Source organism: Hyla sarda, chromosome 4, assembly GCF_029499605.1.
Source record: "Hyla sarda isolate aHylSar1 chromosome 4, aHylSar1.hap1, whole genome shotgun sequence".
NCBI classification, from domain to species: domain Eukaryota; kingdom Metazoa; phylum Chordata; class Amphibia; order Anura; family Hylidae; genus Hyla; species Hyla sarda.
The window spans coordinates 185,201,193-185,219,854 of record NC_079192.1 but is presented as its reverse complement, the minus strand read 5'-3'; the positions used below and the strand labels follow the sequence as shown (position 1 = coordinate 185,219,854).

The 18,662-nt window shown below is 41.2% G+C and overlaps 1 protein-coding gene across 1 annotated transcript in view; it reads right to left on the bottom strand.

Annotated features, from left to right (window-relative positions):
- Window positions 1-18,662, bottom strand: part of SND1 (staphylococcal nuclease and tudor domain containing 1) — an 815,381-nt gene that overhangs the window by 754,541 nt on the left and 42,178 nt on the right. Inside the window, exons 6-9 of the mRNA XM_056573088.1 lie at window positions 14,464-14,555; window positions 12,703-12,861; window positions 12,510-12,616; window positions 11,267-11,357 (exon numbers count right to left, since the gene is read on the bottom strand). Of these exons, the coding sequence (XP_056429063.1) occupies window positions 11,267-11,357; window positions 12,510-12,616; window positions 12,703-12,861; window positions 14,464-14,555 (449 nt within the window). The remainder of the gene's footprint in view (window positions 1-11,266; window positions 11,358-12,509; window positions 12,617-12,702; window positions 12,862-14,463; window positions 14,556-18,662) is intronic.

Below are 18,662 nucleotides of genomic sequence, written 5' to 3'. Positions count from 1 at the left end.
CTTGTTACATTCCCCAAGTGGTCTAGTTTCCAAAATGGTATGCCATGTGTTTTTTTTTTTTGCTGTCCTGGCACCATAGGGGCTTCCTAAATGAGTCATGCCCCCAGAGCAAAATTTGCTTCAAAAAAGCCAAATGTGACTCCTCTTCTGGGACCTGTAGTGCGCCAGCAGAGCACTTTTCACCCCCATATGGTGTTTTCTGAATCGGGAGAAATTGGGCTTCAAATTATGGGGGGTATTTTCTGCTTTAACCCTTTGTAAAAATTTAACATTTTGGGGAAACCAAGCATTTCAGATGAATTTTTTTTTTTTTTTTTTTACATTTGCAAAAGTTGTGAAACCCCTGTGGGGTATTAAGGCTCACTTTATTCCTTGTTATGTTCCTCAAGGGGTCTAGTTTCCAAAATGGTATGGCATGTGGGCGGTTTTAGCTGTTCTGGCACCATAGGGGCTTCCTAAATGCAACATGCCCCCCAAAAACCATACTCTCCAAAATCCCCATGTCGCTCCTTCGCTTCTGAGCCCTCTACTGCGCCCGCCGAACAATTAACAGACATATGAGGTATGTGCTTACTCGAGAGAAATTGGGCTACAAACACAAGTAAAAATTTTCTCCTTTTACCCCTTGCAAACATAAAAAAAATTGGGTCTACAAGAACATGCGAGTTTAAAAAATGAAGATTTAGAATTTTCTCCTTCACTTTGCTGCTATTCCTGTGAAACACCTAAAGGGTAACACACTTACTGAATGTCATTTTGAATACTTTGGGGGGTGTAATTTTTATAATGGGGTCATTTATGGGGTATTTCTAATATGAAGACCCTTCAAATCCACTTCAAACCTGAACTGGTCACTGAAAAATATTGAGTTTAAACTTTTGTCAAAATTTGGAAAATTGCTGCTGAACTTTGAAGCCCTCTGATGTCTTCCAAAAGTAAAAACTCGTCAATTTTATGGTAGACATATTGTATATGTGAATTTAAAAAAATGTATTTTGAATATCCATTTTCCTTACAAGCAGAGAGCTTCAAAGTTAGAAAAATGCAAAATTTTCAATTTTTTTGTCAAATTTTGGGATTTTTCACCAAGAAAGGATGCAAGTTACCATAACATGTTACCACTATGTTAAAGTAGAATATGTCACGAAAAAACAATCTCTGAATCAGAATGATCAGTAAAAGCATTCCAGAGTTATTAATGTTTAAAGTGACAGTGGTCAGATTTGCAAAAAACGCTCTGGTCCTTAAGGCCAAAATGGGCTTGGTCCTTAAGGGGTTAAGGTGAAAATGGGCTTTGTCATTAAGGGGTTAAGGACCAAGAATATATATCTTTTTGCACTCATTTTTTCCTCCTCACCTTTTTAAATTTTTAACCCTTTCAATTTTGCACCTAAAAGTCCATATGAGAGCTTATTTTTTGCGCCACCAATTCTACTTTGTAATGACTCATTTCACCCAAAAATCTATGGCGAAACGGGAAAAAAAATTGTGCAACAAAATTGAAGAAAAAAAGAAACCATTTTGTCAATTTTGAGGGCTTCTATTTCTACACAGTACATTTTCTGTTAAAAATAACATCTTTATTCTGTAGGTTCATACGATTAAAAAGATACCCTACTTATATAGGTTTGATTTTGTCGTACTTTTGGAAAAATTCATAACTACATGCATGAAAATTTATATATTTAAAATTGTCATCTTCTGACCCCTATAACTTATTTTGCTGCATACAGGTTGATATGAGGGCAAATTTTTTGGGGCCGTGATCTGAAGTTTTAATCAATACCAATTTAGATTTGATCAGACTTTGATAGTTATTTAATACCATTGTAGAACATTAAAAAGGAATAAAAAGTTACCAAAAATACGCCGTTTTGGACTTTGGAATTATTTCGCGCATACGCCATTGACCGTGCGGTTTAACAATATATTTTTATAGTTCGGACATTTATGCACACGGCAATACCACATGTTTATTTTCATTATGTTTATATATTTGTTATATGGAATTTGGGGAAGGGGGGGTGATTTAACCCCTTAAGGACCAATCATTTTTCTATATTTGCACTTATGATGGCTTATTTTTTGCGCCACCAGTTCTACTTTGCAGTGAACTACTTTTTCCCAAAAATCTGCGGCGAAACGGGAAAAAAAATCATTGTGTGACAAAATTGAAGAAAAAAAATTCCATTTTGTAACTTTTGGGTGCTTCCGTTTCTACGCAATACATTTTTCGGTACAAATGACACATTATCTTTATTCTGTAGGTCCATATGATTAAAATGATACCCTACTTATATAGGTTATGATTTTTTCCAGAATTACCACAAAACCAAACTATGTGCAGGAAAATTTGTCATATTCTGACCCCTATAACCTATTTTTCTGCGTACGAGCCGGTATGGGGGCTAATTTTTTCATGATCTAAAAAGTGACAAAAAATACGCTATTTTGGACTTTGGACTTTTTTTGTGCGTACGCCATTGACCGTGCGGTTTAATTTACGATATATTATCGCAGTGTGCGTAAATGTCCAAACTATGAAATCACATATGTTCATTTTTATTTTGTTTATATTTTTTATATCGAATAAAGGTGGGGTGATTAAGAAAAGGGGGGTGATTTAAAGTTTTAAAAAGGAAGGGGTTAATGTGGGTGTTAAATTTTTTTCTTCCTTTTTACACTTTCAGTCCCGTTGGGGACTTTTAGGAGGAATCATTATGGTTCCATAGAACCATAATGATCAGTGTGCTCTGCGCTCGATTCAGGGCGCCGGAGAAGTGAGCCCTCAGGCTACCTCAGTGTGTGGGGCGCAATCCACCCCACTGGGCACAATCCACCCCACAGGAATCAGCTGGGGGCTGGCCGGTATGACGCGGGCTCGAGTCGGGAGCCCGCGTCATACCCCGTTAACTGCCATTGGACGTGTATACACGTCCATAGTCGTTAAGGGGTTAAATTTTTTTGTCCCCTTAGGCTAGGTTCACACTGCGGAATCTCTGGGCAGAAAATTTGGAGATTCCAAGTGCAGCCAGCGCTGACTGAATCAGTCGGCGTTAGGACCACCTGGACACTGCAGTCTCCAATAGACTGCAATGTGTTCTGCGAGTATTTCGACCTGAAGAATGAGCAACGCCATTCAGGCGGAAATTTCCAAGCTGATTTTCCGTTCACAAATTCACACTTCGGAATTTGTGAAGCAGAATTTGTGAGCGACGGCATGTGGCCAGAGGATGGGGAGGCAATGGGTCAGCGGCGGTAGTCTCTGGCCGGGGCGGCGGGGCATTACCGGCATGGTAATTGCCGATACCGATAATGTCCAAAATCGTGATTATCGGCCAAACAGATAATTTGTCGATCCCTAGCAGCAAGGTCTGCAGAGAGTACAACCTTCTTATTGTACAGAGTGTGGTTCAGGATACAGCCCATCACAACAGGGATATGGACTGAAATACTGTCAATACATTTGCCAATTTTCCTTGCAGGGTGTCTCTGTGGAGCATAAAAACCATTAGCCTAAACAAAGTAAAGAAACTGGAAAAGTGGACTTGATTTCTGTCAATTTTCAAATTATGCAGAAAAATTCATTTTTCTAATACCTGCAGATTTAGAATTCATGCAGCACACACACCATTAAAAGCACAAGCTACTACTGTGTGCAGAATGAATGTGCTAGCTCCACAAAACCGGTCCTACTGGGACTTTCCCTAAACCCTGTATTGGCAGACAATTACTTCAAACACACTGCAGCAAGGTAAAGCAAAAATGGCCTACAGCAATATCTGAGATGACTAATGTTCTGCCCACAGTGTACAGTATTTCTAAGTAATCCCCAACCTCCATTTACCACCCCATTTTGTTTAGCTTACTTTCTAAGAAAGCTAAATGGACACTGCCTGTGAATTTCAACAGTAAATTAAACTTTATTAGAAATGAACAAGCACCTTTATAGAGCAGTCCAAGATAAAAATCAAGTGTTTGGACAGTGCCATCTACTGGCATCAAAATTACTTGCTTCTTGGCAATAGGCTAAATCTTTAAAATGCAACTCCACACAAGACTGTTGCTTACATTTGGTTATGACCGAGCAGTCACACTGCAGTGTAGTCTAAGAGTGGCATTATTGCAACCTCCTTCTCTTTATAATGCAAAGAGATGCAGCACACAATTTCCTTAGGCTGGAGTTACTACGGAAATTCTAAATGGAATTTCCTTTTGCTGTAGAATTTCAGAGTCCAATTTCTGTCAGTAGGATTCCACTGTACACAATGGAATTTCCACAGCAGAGCTTTTGGTGCTGAAATTTATCTGCCAAGAGAATTAACGTGTTCATTCTTTCAGCCGACTACTTTGATTTTCACAGATGGCAATGTATTTTGCAGTGTCCCCAATGTCCTAGCGTCCGCTTTACTCAAAATCTCCAGTTAAACACTGCGTAGTGTAAAACGCAGCCTAACCTGCAAATAAAACACATGTCTGGCTTGTCCATAACCAATTAGCAAAGCTATCATTTTACCAAAGAAACACAAAAGAGGCGAAAAAAACAAGTTACCGTATTTATTGGCGTATAACACGCACTTTTAAAACTTAAATTTAAGGCAAAAAGCCTGCCTGTGTGTGTGTTATATGCCGATAAGTATTCTGGTCACGGATTTAAAGCGGCCACAGCAGCGGCTGCTTGTTAAGTATTAGCAGCACGGCCGCAGCCACTTTAAATCAGTGACCAGCGGCGTCTCTTCCGCGCTATTGAAAACTCACTTGTTTTCTCCCGCACTATCCACAGGTACTGGTGGATAGTGCAGGAGACTAATTAAAATGAGCCCTACATTGTCCGGATCTGCCCTACCTTTTAATCAGCGTCTCCTGCACTTGTGACAAAAGTGACACTTTCTTACCTCCCTTCCCCCCCCCCTCATCATCATCCCCCCTTTTCCCTGCTTTGCATAGTTTTGTTTATTTACCTTACCAGGCTGCGCTTCAGCAGGTAAGGCGGGGGGGGGTCTTGCGAGCTGTGGTCAGTGAAGCAGATGAGCGACATCCTCTGCCGGCTTCTCTGCGCAGCATCAGTGACGTCACTTCATTTCGCCACCAAAAAGTGACATCCCTGATGCCGCGCAAAGGAGCCGGGAGAGGAAGTCCCTCATCTGCTTCACTGACCACAGCCCGCAAGACAGCCGAAGCGCAGCCAGGTAAGGAAAGTGGAAGAATAGCATACAGTGGTCTTCAACCTGCGGACCTCAAGATGTTGCAAAACTACAACTCCCAGCATGCCCGGACAGTTGTTGGCTGTCCGGGCATGCTGGGAGTTGTAGTTTTGCAACATCTGGAGGTCCGCAGGTTGAAGACCACTGGCATAGGAGGAACATGATGGGGGGGATGATGAGACATTGGGGGGGGATGATTAGACATGGGGGTGGCGATGAGAGGGGTAAATGTGGCACAGGGACTGATAAAAGGGAAGGAATGATGTGGCACTGGAGGGGACAGGACCAAACTGAGGTGCAGAAGAAAACGAAGTTGGGGGGGATGATGTGGCATTTAGTCCAAGTCATTTTATTTTTTTACTTAAATTTCCCTTTTAAAATGGGGGTGTGTGTTATACACCGATAAATACGGTATATACTAAAATGCAGTGCACGCCCATCAGTAACAATAGTCTGTATAAAATATTAATCTTTATTAGCAAGAGATGTACTGTCTTTGTATCCATGTATTTTTGTATAATTAACCCCTTAAGGACCACAGTTTTTTCCGTTTTTGCACTTTTGCTTTTTCCTCCTTACCTTTAAAAAATCCTAACCCTTTCAATTTTGCACCTAAAAATCCATATGACTGCTTATTTTTTGCACAACAATTCTACTTTGCAGTAACATCAGTCATTTTGCCCAAAAATCTACGGTGAAACGAAAAAAAAATTATAATTGGATGAAATAGAAGCCCAAAGTTTAAAAAATTGTGTTCTCTTCAGTTTCTACACAGTACATTTTTATGTAAAAACGACCATCTTTATTCTGTAGGTCCATACAATTAAAACGATGCCCTACTTATAAGTTTTAATGTCGTACTTCAAGATGAGCGAACTTACAGTAAATTTGTTTAGTCACGAACTTCTCGGCTCGGCAGTTGAGGCCTTTTCCTGCATAAATTAGTTCAGCTTTCAGGTGCTCTGGTGGGCTGGAAAAGGTGGATACAGTCCTAGGAGAGAGTCCCCAGCCCACCGGAGCACCTGACCGCTGAACTAATTTATGCAGGTTAAGTCATCAACTGCCGAGCAGTTCGTTACGAATCGAATTTACTGTAAGTTCGCTCATCTCTAGTCGTACTTCTGTAAAAAAAATCATAACTACACGCAGAAAAATGTATACGTTTAAAATTGTTATCTGACCCCTATAACTTTTTAATTTTACCACATATGGGGCAGTATGAGGGCTAATTTTTTTCGCCGTGATCGGATGTTTTAGCAGTGCCATTTTTGTATTGATCGGACATTTTGATTGCTTTTTATTCACGTTTTCATGATATAAAAAGTGAACAAAAATACGTCATTTTGGACTTAGGAATTTTTTTAGCGTGTACACCATTGAACGTGCAGTTTAATAGATATATTATAATTCGGACATTTACACACACAGCGATACCACAGGTTTATATTTATTTTTATTTAAAGGTTTGTTTTTTTAATGGGAAAAGGGGGGCAATGTGTACTTTTATTAGGGAAAGGGTTAAATGACATTTATTAACTTTTTTTTTTACACTTTTTGCACACCCCACACAATGATCTTATACCCTGTTCACTGCAAAGCCATAGCTTTGCATTGTTCTTTGTTATTGGCGTTTATTGCTCAAGCCTGCATCTCAGGCTTGGAGCAATCAATCGCCGAAGGGACACGCCGGAGGAAGGCAAGAGTACCTCCACTCATGTCCCAGCTGATCGGGACACCTCATTTTCACTGCAGTGGGCCCAATCAGCCCAACTGAGCAGCTGGGAAGCTTTCACTTTCGTTTTATATGCTGCGTGCAACTTTGAACGCTGCATCTAAAGGGTTAATAGCGCGCAGCACCGCGATCACTGCCGCGCCCTATTAGCCCCGGCTTCAGTTACATGCCAGGACCGACCAGATATGACACTGGGTCACCGCGTGACCTTGTGTTATATCAAGGGAGCCGGACAAGGATATAACTATACGTCCTTTGTTAAGGGGGTTAAAAAAACAAAAATGGCTCTAAACAGAACCCCCTACAAAAACATGAGGGGAGTATATAACCACCCTCAAGAAGGCACATGTATATAAATGGTGGGCAGATCACACTGCTCAATAAGTCTAAAGGATCAACCTCATGTGTAAGGCTGCATTCACATCTCTGTTTTACACTACGGATGCCGGACCCGGCTGGGGAAGGGGGCAAACCAGGCACTCCCGTACCCCAGCCGGACCAGCGCTAAACTCCATTCACTTTAATAAGCCGACCGAAGTCAAACAGTGACTCCGTTCGGCTCATTTTTGACCCGTATCCAGTTGTGACCAGACCTAAAAGCTGAAGTGCGATTGGATGCTGTGAGATGTGCTGAATACATTATCAGCTGTGTGTACATCTTTCCGTACATACAGCTGAAACATAAGCCACTGGGCAAGACTGATTGTCCTGTCATAACTCCTATAGACTGCAGCTGTACGCTGCAGCCTATAGAGAGCCGCGCAATACATCAGCGTCTCGGTGTAGGCGCGTGCAATTATGTCACTCATTGTACGCACCTCCGTAAGGACCAAGGATGGAAGTCCCTGCTGCAACCCGGGAGTTCTAAGTTGTGGGGTTTCTCTCTTCTATTACAAGTGTAATAAAACCTCACATTGGCTACTTACTACATAATGAGGGGACCTGTCTTCCACCAGAGGGGCTAACTAATCTATGATTGTTTAATGCGGAGCCCTACCTCTCTACTTGATTGGGTTCATATCTGGGGCCCTGTCTACATACTGGGGAACTCTTTCTAATGAGGTTAGAGTGTATGCTAGGGAGTTTTACATTGTCCTAGTACAGAAAAAATGTCAACCTGAATAGTATGTAATTAAGGTCACTAGTGTTTGTAGCCGCAAAGTGGATTGCCATTAGGGACAGATTGTGATCCCATTTCAGTCCCTTGGACCACACCCCTGCATATAATAAATCAAAATGTCCATAAATATTGATGTAGTCTTGTGGTTCCTTCACATGGGGAAAAAAAAAAAAAAAAAAAAATGGCTGCCATGAATACAAAACAGAAGTACCGTTTGGGCTGCAAAGATCAATCACCACTTTGTGTAGTTAGTAATGATCGTATCCATCTTGGTTGGTATCAGACAGAATAGCAACACTGGTTTGTGCTGGCTACACAGAAAGACATGCTAGGATATCAAATTTAGATGGCATGGGGTCTACGCCGTGGTTACATACATGTGGAATAGTCAGCAGCTGGCATGACTAGCAAGTCCCTGTGTGGCTGCTCGTAGGAATGGATTGGCGCTATAGGCAGCACAAGAAGGGGGGGGGGGACACAGCTGGGGGCACACTATAGGGTCGGGTCATTGGCAGATCCACAGTATAATGGTAGGGTCTCAGACAGATCCACAGCATGTTTTATGCTGCCAACCATGGACCCTACAGCTGTGCCTGCTTTTAGAGGCAGTCTGCTGCTACGAGCAGACACTGCGATGTGACACTGCGATGTGCGAGTCAATGTGCGCATGCGCAGTATACTCCCTCACATACTCCCTCACATTGCGGCTGCTCTCGGCATAGTTCAGAGCAGGGGAAGCATAAAATACACTGCAGATCTGTCCATGTGACCCTACCCTAAAATACGCTGCAGATCCATTCTGTGTGATCCTACCCTAAAAGGGGATTCCCATGACTTCTCAGACCCCCACCAACCCCCATCCCCCTCCCTCCATGTCTAGAATGAAGAAAGTTACCCCAAAGAACAGGCTGGTACTCACGTGCCTCTATTAATTCACTGATAACTGCCAAAGATAAGAGTACAGCATTCTGTAATTGTGGAAAACCCCTTTGAAGGCAGATAAAATTTACAAAGTAAATGGTGGGTTATATTATAAAAATTGTGTAACACTTGGGAGTGGATCCATATAGTCCAGGTATTGTAATATTTATTTAAAGTGCCACAGTGGAGAGCATCTTACATGGCATACATCTGTTCACACATATGACCCTCTGACAGGAAGATTTATTCAGTTTATAGAAAATATTTTTCCAGCCTAACAATGTGCATTAGTCTAATCTGATAGTTATTCTCCTATACAAAACATGTCAGCCCCAATAAGCATAGTTTAGGTGATAAGGTGTTCTCACTGTATAGGGTATCTTGTTTTCTTTAAGTTGTAGCAGAGTAATTTCTTCAGTAAAAAAAAAAAATGTATATATATATATTTTTTTTTTTTTAAGTAGTGAGCAGCACCTCAACTGAAAGAACTGCTGCTATACATAAAGATGGCCTTGGCTATAAGAATATTGCAAAGATCCTGAAAACATTAGATGCAGCAAAGGGCCTGTTACACTCAATTTCTTTGGTAGACCACAGTGATGCCTGTTCAGAGTGGATGTGCTCATCATATCCAGAGGGTGTCCAAGTTAAAGAGGTGGGAGAAGGTTGACATTTATAAAAATGTATGGGGAGTATTGCATTAAGATACTATGTACCACAAGAACCAACATTTTAAGGCTCTGTATGAAGGTAGAGGACTCCAGTTTACTTTCAGGGCTATATCTTGGGTAGTGTTTGGCAACTCTGGCTGTGGTCAGGTATGTAAAAAGAATAAGGTATTGTTGAGTGGTTTTCTGGTCATCTCAGAGGCTTGGGCTTGCCTGAGGATGCCACTGTGCCAGCAACAGCTCTCATTAATGCAGGGAAGCACTTCTCTGGGAGGGGGCAGATTTAATACATTTATTTTAGTGAATGGCAAACGCCACCTCTCCTTACACAGTATTTGTAACAAGCTGAGAATCTCCACCAGAAGCATCCAATTAAGATTCTCCATCACCAATGCTAGAGGAAGTGTCTGCCTCCTTGTTGGATGATTTTGAGCTGGTGGCAATGCTCAGCTTGTTACAAATCCCTCCTAAGGGTACATTCACATGTTGGCATTTTTGCAACAGGTAGCAAAATCTACACATGGAATGTATCCCAAGGGATATGAGATTTGTGTAGGACAATACCTCTCCGGGAGGAGGCCACCTTGTCACATTAGTAGACTGTCCGTGTCACCATTTCCAACCACCCATGGGGACGGGAGTTGCTGAAAGCCAAAGAAATAACACCAACAACATTCGTATGTATATAGGGGCATACATGCATTCATTTTTAATTTTTCACATCTAGGCATTTGGTATTGTTCTGATATTTGCATTAGAGATGAGCGAACTTACAGTAAATTCGATTCGTCACGAACTTCTCGGCTCGGCGGTTGCTGACTTTTCCTGCATAAATTAGTTCAGCTTTCAGGTGCTCCCGTGTGCTGGAAAAGGTGGATACAGTCCTAGGAGACTCTTTCCTAGGACTGTATCCACCTTTTCCAGCCCACCGGAGCATCGTAAAGCTTAACTAATTTATGCAGGAAAAGTGAGCAACCGCCGAGCTGAGAAGTTCGTGACGAATCGAATTTCCTGTAAGTTCGCTCATCTCTAATTTGCATCTACAAAGTACTTCATTGGCTAAAACCAATAAGGTCTGTGCTTTCACCATGGTCCTCCTATTTCCCATGTTCATTGGCGCACCATATACCAGAAGTAGCAAATCCTATTTATTTACAGAATGTCCCTTCGGGTATGGTTTCCTATGCCAAAAGGAGAACTGAGTCCTACACTGTTCTGTATGAGGTCGTTGTTACATTTTTACACCGCTCCCAAGAAAAATGGCTGTTTCAAAGCAGTCTGCATTTGTGGATAAGTAATTGACTAGTTGATATTTATACTGATCTGTTATCAGATTATATTGTGTGACCAACTACAAAAGCAGCCTAGAAACACAAATTTCACCTACAGCGTGTCCAAGTTCAGAGGTAGAGACCCTAATATTCCACAGTTTAGATGTCCTGCCGGACAATGGGAGATTTATCAAAACCTGTGCAAAGGAAAAGTTGCCCATAGCAACCAATCAGATCGCTTCTTTCATTTTGCAGAAGCAATCTGATTGGTTGCTATGGGCAACTTTTCCTCTGGACAGGTTTTGATAAATCTCCCCCAATATGTTCTGTTACACCATACATGACGTTACCTTTGCCACAAATTGTCTGTCCTTCTGATCCAAATTGGCAGTGGGGGCCACATAGTCTCTCCAGATCCTTACTTTGCGTTCTTTAGCAAAACTAGGAAAGACATTCAATTACTAGACCTTACAAGCCACCTTTACACACCAGCAAGCAGCAATGATACATTGTAAACTTTAAGGTGGAAATCGAATTGTGAATAGCTTAACATTACATTGAGGGACTTCGCTCTAAATTAAGTTGCCTCAGTTCAGGACAATATGCTTCTGTTTGTCTACTATACATTAAGTTATTAGAAAACCAACCTTAAATGCTTAACTAAAAATTATTAACCCTATACAAGCACCTTTAGCAGCTTTTACAAGCTGTTAACTCTTAGCCATCGCAGCTTACAAATCAAGTAACATTTTGGACCACACTTCTGTGTAATCCACCAGTCAAAAGAAAAAAAATCTTGTCTAATCTACTTTTAGCTTCACATCAAGCTAAAACAAGCCTTAAACATGTCCAAAAAAAAAAAAAAAAAATGTCAGCTAGCCACTTAACTGGTAAACAACCAAGGACATGTATACATGTCCTTGTGCCGTTAACCGTGTATGGCGCAGGCACCCGACTCGAGCACGTGTCATACTGGCCGCCCCTCAGCATCAATCGCCGCGGCCGGCAAATAACCCTTTAGATCGCCGCTGTTAAAGCTGACGGTGGCATCTAGAAGGACCTGTAAACACTCCCCCACTAAAATGAAACTAACACCTTGTTCTGCTGCACAAAAATGATACTTATTCATTTTAAACCAGATGTACAACTCACCCCGATCAGTGGTCCAGTGCTGGAGATACAGGCTGTTCTTTACCTTTGCCAATATATTCTGTGCAAAGAAGGCAGGAGCCAGTATACAGAACTTCCCTCACTGCATCCAGTTTTGCTTTCATATTCCCACCCACATTGCATTCTTATAGGTAAAGCTTCTTTAAATAATTATAAAGGTAAGCAAGCATTTAAGAGCAGACAGGCACGGAAGCTCTGTATACACACACTCCTATCTCCATTAAGCAGGGGATATTAAGTGAAAGAATACAGCCTAGATCTCCGGAACCAGACCGCCAACCTGGGAGTTGTACATCTTTTTAGTCAGGTTCACCTCACTATAACCCTGTTTACTGGGTTAAGTTCAGGTGAACAGGGTGTCAGCCATATGTAAACACATTAGGTTACTTAATGAGGAGATATGGCTTTAAAAGGGAAACCTACCGTTCTGCTGCACGGAGCTTTTCAGAACCCTGGGTATACACTGCTATAGACCAATCTACACAACGCGCAAAGCCTTCTTTCAGAAGCAATTCTGTAATATTTCCATTCTGAAGGGAAAAACAATTTGTATAGTTAAATTAAACATAGCCTCTCATCCTAGACAAGTTTATGCTAGTATAAAATAGCTACATACAGGATGAAGGAGGGTGCCCAGTATATTCTGATTGTGGCTACTCTCTAGAATGATTTGTACATCTCTTTGCAGTAGACGTGACTCCGTAAAAAACTTTGCTTCAGCAGCAAAGGGTTCTGGAACCTCTTTACCTTCTGCATTTCTCTTGAAGGTTGGGCACTACAAAAAGAAAGAAAAAAACATCTGTAAAGGGGTTATCAACCACAAGGCGATTTTAGTACTTAGCTGCTAGACAACAATGGACATGTTTAGGAAGGGTCTGTGCTTGTCTTGGGGCTAAATGGCTATGTTGGGAGATTACCATAATGATGGTGCCCTTTGTGAAATGGCTATTTCCTGTTGGAGTTCCCTCCCTTCAACTACAAGTCCCATTATTCATTGTTTGTAAGTATGAGGTCACCATTCTCCCTCCTATACATCAGCCACCCCTCCCACTGAAACACTTGTGCTCTCTCATTCAATAGACCAGTGTTTAACCAGGGTGCCTCCCGCTGATTCATAATTCCTTGCAGAATGCTCTCCCCCCCACACTGAAGCAAAAGTCAGACTCCCTCTGAACACTTGACTAGTGATTGTTTGGGGGTCGCACTGCAACCTGGGAAAACCTGAGAAGATACTAATTTTGTATGCAGTTTATAAATGCAGGGGCAAAAATCATAAAAATGGTGAGACACCCATCACACAGGTACAGACACTTATGAACTACACTAACTTTACAGCCTCTGTAGCATAGTCAAGTAACTTAACAGTTGCTGTCTTCAAAACTAAAACCATTATAATGCAAGGGCACTTCCGTATCTGGGGTGGGAAGGGGAAAAGTCCTGAGAAAACAATTTAAATTGATATGGCAAGGATGAACCATAGTTTAAGATTCCACTTTTGGCATTGTGGTTTCTGCGTTTTGGGTTTTATTTATTTTCTCTGCTCTATGAAGTCTGTGACTACAATGAAGCGGTGATGCAGTTGCATTAGACAGGCTATCCAAAAATTTTACTTTCCAACTTAAGTGACGTAAGTGTTCTGCTTTTCAACAGTCCAGCTGTGTATAAAGGCTGGCTGCTGTACATAAACAAAATCCACAGGACATCGATGCAACTCATCTGGAGAAGTTTTAGTTTCCCTTTACTTGTTCTCAACATATTTCATGGTTTCCTACCATTGCTTTAAGACTAGGTGGGTAGAAGTTATTGATATGGTAATGGCCTCATTTAGTGGATTTATGTACAAAAATTTACTTTTTCTAGAAAGAACTGTCATTGAACTCCCTTTTAGGATCAATTCACACGTACAGTATCCTGTGCAGATTTGATGCACAGGATTTGAAGCTGTATTCTCAAATTTAGTTTGCATAAAATCCTGCGCGTGTGAATACACCATTAAGCAGTAATGCTCATGTTTTATGTACTCTAAAGTTAAGGGCCAAAGCCTAAAACTACAACAATGGTAGTTTTTCATTACAACAGTTTCTATTCTGAGAATGGCAAAGTTCTATGCCGACAGAAGCATTGTTGGTGGAACTATGGTACTTCAAGCATTGATAACTTAAGCAAAGCAACAATAAAAATACTACCACAAATCAAACACTGAATTCATTAAAGACATTAGTCCAATTCCGTCACCACCGAACAGCAGCCGATATACTGAGCTGTTCAGCCTCCTGTAGCCATTAAAACCTTACAATTGGGCTTGGCCTTATAGATATTTACACTGACTACTGAAATCTCCTGTATTCCGGCACAGAAGTAAAAAGTCATTTCATACCTTTACTCCAGACAACATGACTGTCACCATGTAGTAGTCAGGAAGAAGAAGGGCTCGCACGACACTACCATCTCGAACATGCTCAATAATAGCTGCAAGACAAGAAATTACATTTCATATGCAGCATTGTCAATTATACGTGCAGGCTCACATTTCATTGTTTTTCATAGTCTTACACACACAGCAATGTGGTCATTGAAGAAGTAATTTACAAATCTAACCAGTTTGATAGAGACTCGGACCACCCTTATTCACACTTAGGATAGGCAAGAGCGCAACTGTGCTGTGCCTTTTCCTTGCAACTGCTGGAGGGACTTTGGTGGTGCTCTACGTGCAAACTAAGTCCATACAATGCATCCACAATCAAGAGCAGAGAAACGGAACAACTCACCACACCGGACCAGATGATCTATGCAAGTGGTACTTTATTCATAAAGCTTCATCCAAAGACGACAAGCAGGAAAGAGTGCACGGGAGACACGGGGGTATCCTCTCTGTGACTGGACCGGAGCGCTTCGTCAGACCGGGATAGTGAGGTCACAGGAAGTGGTGTGCTTAAAAACAGGTAAGCTCCAGTGATGCTGCAGGTAGACCGCAGGTCATTGGTTGTTTAATACAAAAATACATTGTAAAACATGTAATACAATTGTTAAAAGCAACTTCCTATCATGCGAAAAAAAACACTAGAAATCTTATAGTGCACCATACTCCTGTTTTTTCATTCAATCCTAGCAGGCTGGTGGCATCCGTCCGGATGATCCACCTGGCTTCACTTAGGAGTTGTTGGTGTCTATTCACACCTCGGGGAGCGTTATCTATACGTTCTAACCCCGCAAATTTAATTTAGTCAGGGTTGCTGTTGTAATGTGTGCGCATGTGGGCGATAGGAGGTGCACCCACTTCTGTGGATAATGATTTCAAGTGTTCTCTAACTCTATGGTACAGGGGTCGGATCGTCTTACCTATGTAGTAACGCCAACATGCGCAAACCTAACAAACCATGTACTTGGACTTGCAGGTAAAAAAAAATTGTTTAACTTGAATGTCAGCCACCTAATTTCAACGTGTTGCACTTTAAATTGTTTTTACATTGTTTACAAGATCCGCAGGCAAAATTGCCTACGGGACTGGAGTCTGTTAACCAATTCGTATTGGCTTTTTATTTTTTATTTTTATTGTAGAAATTTTGAATAGTTATATTCTTGCGGTGCGTTATTATAGGGTTTGACTGTTAAAGTTTTAAGGTCTTCATCTTGTTGTAGCATAAACCAATGTTTATGGATCGATTTTCTAATTATTTCATTCATATTATTGTTTTTGAAGGTGAATGTGAACCTGTTCCTATTTGTGTGTGTCTGGGAATTTTATCATCAACAGTTTAAATTGCGCTTCTGTCCCACCCCATACAACAAAAATATCGTCCACAAAGCGGAGAAACAGCTTAATGTACTTAACGTACAGATTATTTACTGTATATACATATCTTGCCTCCAATATAGCAAGATAGATATTTGCGAAGGAGCAAGAAATGGGCATACCCATGGCTGTCCCAAGCATTTGTTTGAACCATTGTTCATCCAGAATGAATAGAGTATTCTGTGACAAAATCTATGAAGGCTGGGGATTTGTCTGATCTGGTCAAAAACTGACGGAGAGCCTGCACACCCGCACTCTGGAAAGCGGGTGTACAGGCTCTCTACGTCAATTAAAGCCAGGGTGTAGGTGTCTTGCCAGTGGAAGGTGTCCAGTGCTGAAATCAATTCTCCTGTATCTTTTAGATATGATGGAATATGAGGGAGGAGTGGAGATTTGAGCCAATCCACATAACTGGACAAGTCTGAAGTTGGGGACCCAATTCCGCCCACGATTGGTCGACCGGGTGGGGGCTGGGTGTTACGGCTTTACACAAGTTAATTGTAATATCTTAACAGAAAAAACAGCAGAAACTCTTCTAACAGAAACTCCCTCCAAACCCTCATGGCATATTTTACCTAAAACCCATAAAGATGTAACACCTCCCCCCGGTCGACCAATCGTGGCCGGAATAGGGTCCCCAACTTTTTACTTGTCCAGTTATGTGGATTGGCTCATATCTCCACTCCTCCCTCACATTCCATCATATCCAAGATAAAGGAGAATTGATTTCAGCACTGGACACCTTCCACTGGCAAGACACCTACACCCTGGCTTCAATTGAGGTAGAGAGCCTGTACACCCGCATTCCACAGAGTGGGTGTGCAGGCTCTCCGTCAGTTTTTGACCATATCAGACAAATCCCCAGCCTTCATAGATTTTGTCACATAATCCACTATTCATTCTTGATAACAATTGTTTCCAGTATGGAGAACAATGGTTCAAACATGCTTGGGACAGCCATGGGTATGCCCATTTCTTGCTCCTTCGCAAATATCTATCTTGCTATATTGGAGGCAAGATATGTATATACAGTAAATAATCTGTACGTTAAGTACATTAAGCTGTTTCTCCGCTTTGTGGATGATATTTTTGTTGTATGGGGTGGGACAGAAGAGCAATTTAAGTCATTTGTACAGCATTTAAATCAGGTAAATGATATGAATATGACTTTCACAAATACATATGGTAATCACTCTGGAATTCCTGGATGTCCAAATAGATATTGTTGACAACTGCATTGTTACATCAGGGTTCAGAAAATCTACATCTAGAAACTCAATATTGCACTACGCTTCCTCCCACCCCACTCACTAAAAATGGGATCCCAAAAAGTAAATTGATTACACTAAAAAGAATAATTCAGATAAATATAATGAACAAGCAGATACTCTAATGGATAGATTAAAAGGTTATTCGGAAAAAAATACTCAAAGACGCTAGAAAAACTTAATAAAATTCCCAGACACACACAAATAATAGGAACAGGTTCACATTCACCTTCAAAAACAAAATGAATGAAATTAGAAAATCGATCCATAAACATTGGTTTATGCAACAAGATGAAGACCTTAAAACTTTAACAGAGTCAAACCCCCATAACAGTCCACAAGAAAATAACTATTCAAAATTTCTACAATAAAGAGAAAAAAAAAAATCCAATACGAATTGGTTAACAGACTCCAGTCCCGTAGGCAATTTTGCCTGCGGATCTTGTAAACAATGTAAAAACAATTTAAAGTATACACGTTGAAATTAGGTGGCTATGACATTCAAGTTAAACAATTTTTTACCTGCAAGTCCAAGTACGTGGTTGTTTGGTTTGCGCATGTGGGCGTTACTACATAGGTTAGACGATCCGACCCCTGTACCATAGAGTTAGGGAACACTTGAAATCATTATCCACAGGAGTGGGTGCACCTCCTCTTATCGCCCACATCACAACAACCACCCCGACGAAATTTAATTTGCGGGGATAGAACGTATAGATAACGCTCCCCGAGGTGTGAATAGACACCAACAACTCCTAAGAAGCGAAGCCAGGTGGATCATCCAGACTGATGCCACCAGCCCGCTAGGATTGAATGAAAAACAGGAGTATGGTGCACTATTATAAGACTTCTTTAAGAGTACTGTTTTTTCGCATGATAGGAAGTTGCTTTTAACAATTGTATTACATGTTTTACAGTGTATTTTTGTATTAGAGTAAAGAACCAATGACCTGCGGTTTACCTGCAGCGTCACTGGAGCTTACCTGGTTTTAAGCACACCCCTTCCTGTGACCTCACTATCCCGGTCTGACGAAGCTCTCCGGCACCAAACGGTCCAGTCACTGAGATGATACCCCCGCGTCTCCCGTGCACTCTTTCCTGCTTGTCTTTGGATGAAGCTTTATGAATAAAGTACCACTTGCATAGATCATCTGGTCTGGTGTGGTGAGTTGTTCCGTTTCTCTGCTCTTGATTGTGGATAATTTACAAATCTGTAACTTTCTGGTTAAAATAAATATTTTTCACCGGAGTTACCCTTAAAGCTACATAAAGTGAAGCATGCCAATCAGTCCTCTGGTCAGTCTCACTCAGAGCAACTACTCATACTTAAATGGCTCCCAACAGACTTCTGCTTAAGCTGCTGTGGGACAAGCTGGTGGGCTTGTAGAAAGAAGCTGATCTAATTTGACACAACTCTGCTTTCCAAGATCCATCTTACATACCCTTTTATGGGTCTATGCAGCAATGCCATGGTGCAATACTTAAAACACTTTGTCCTACATCAATGCTAAGCCT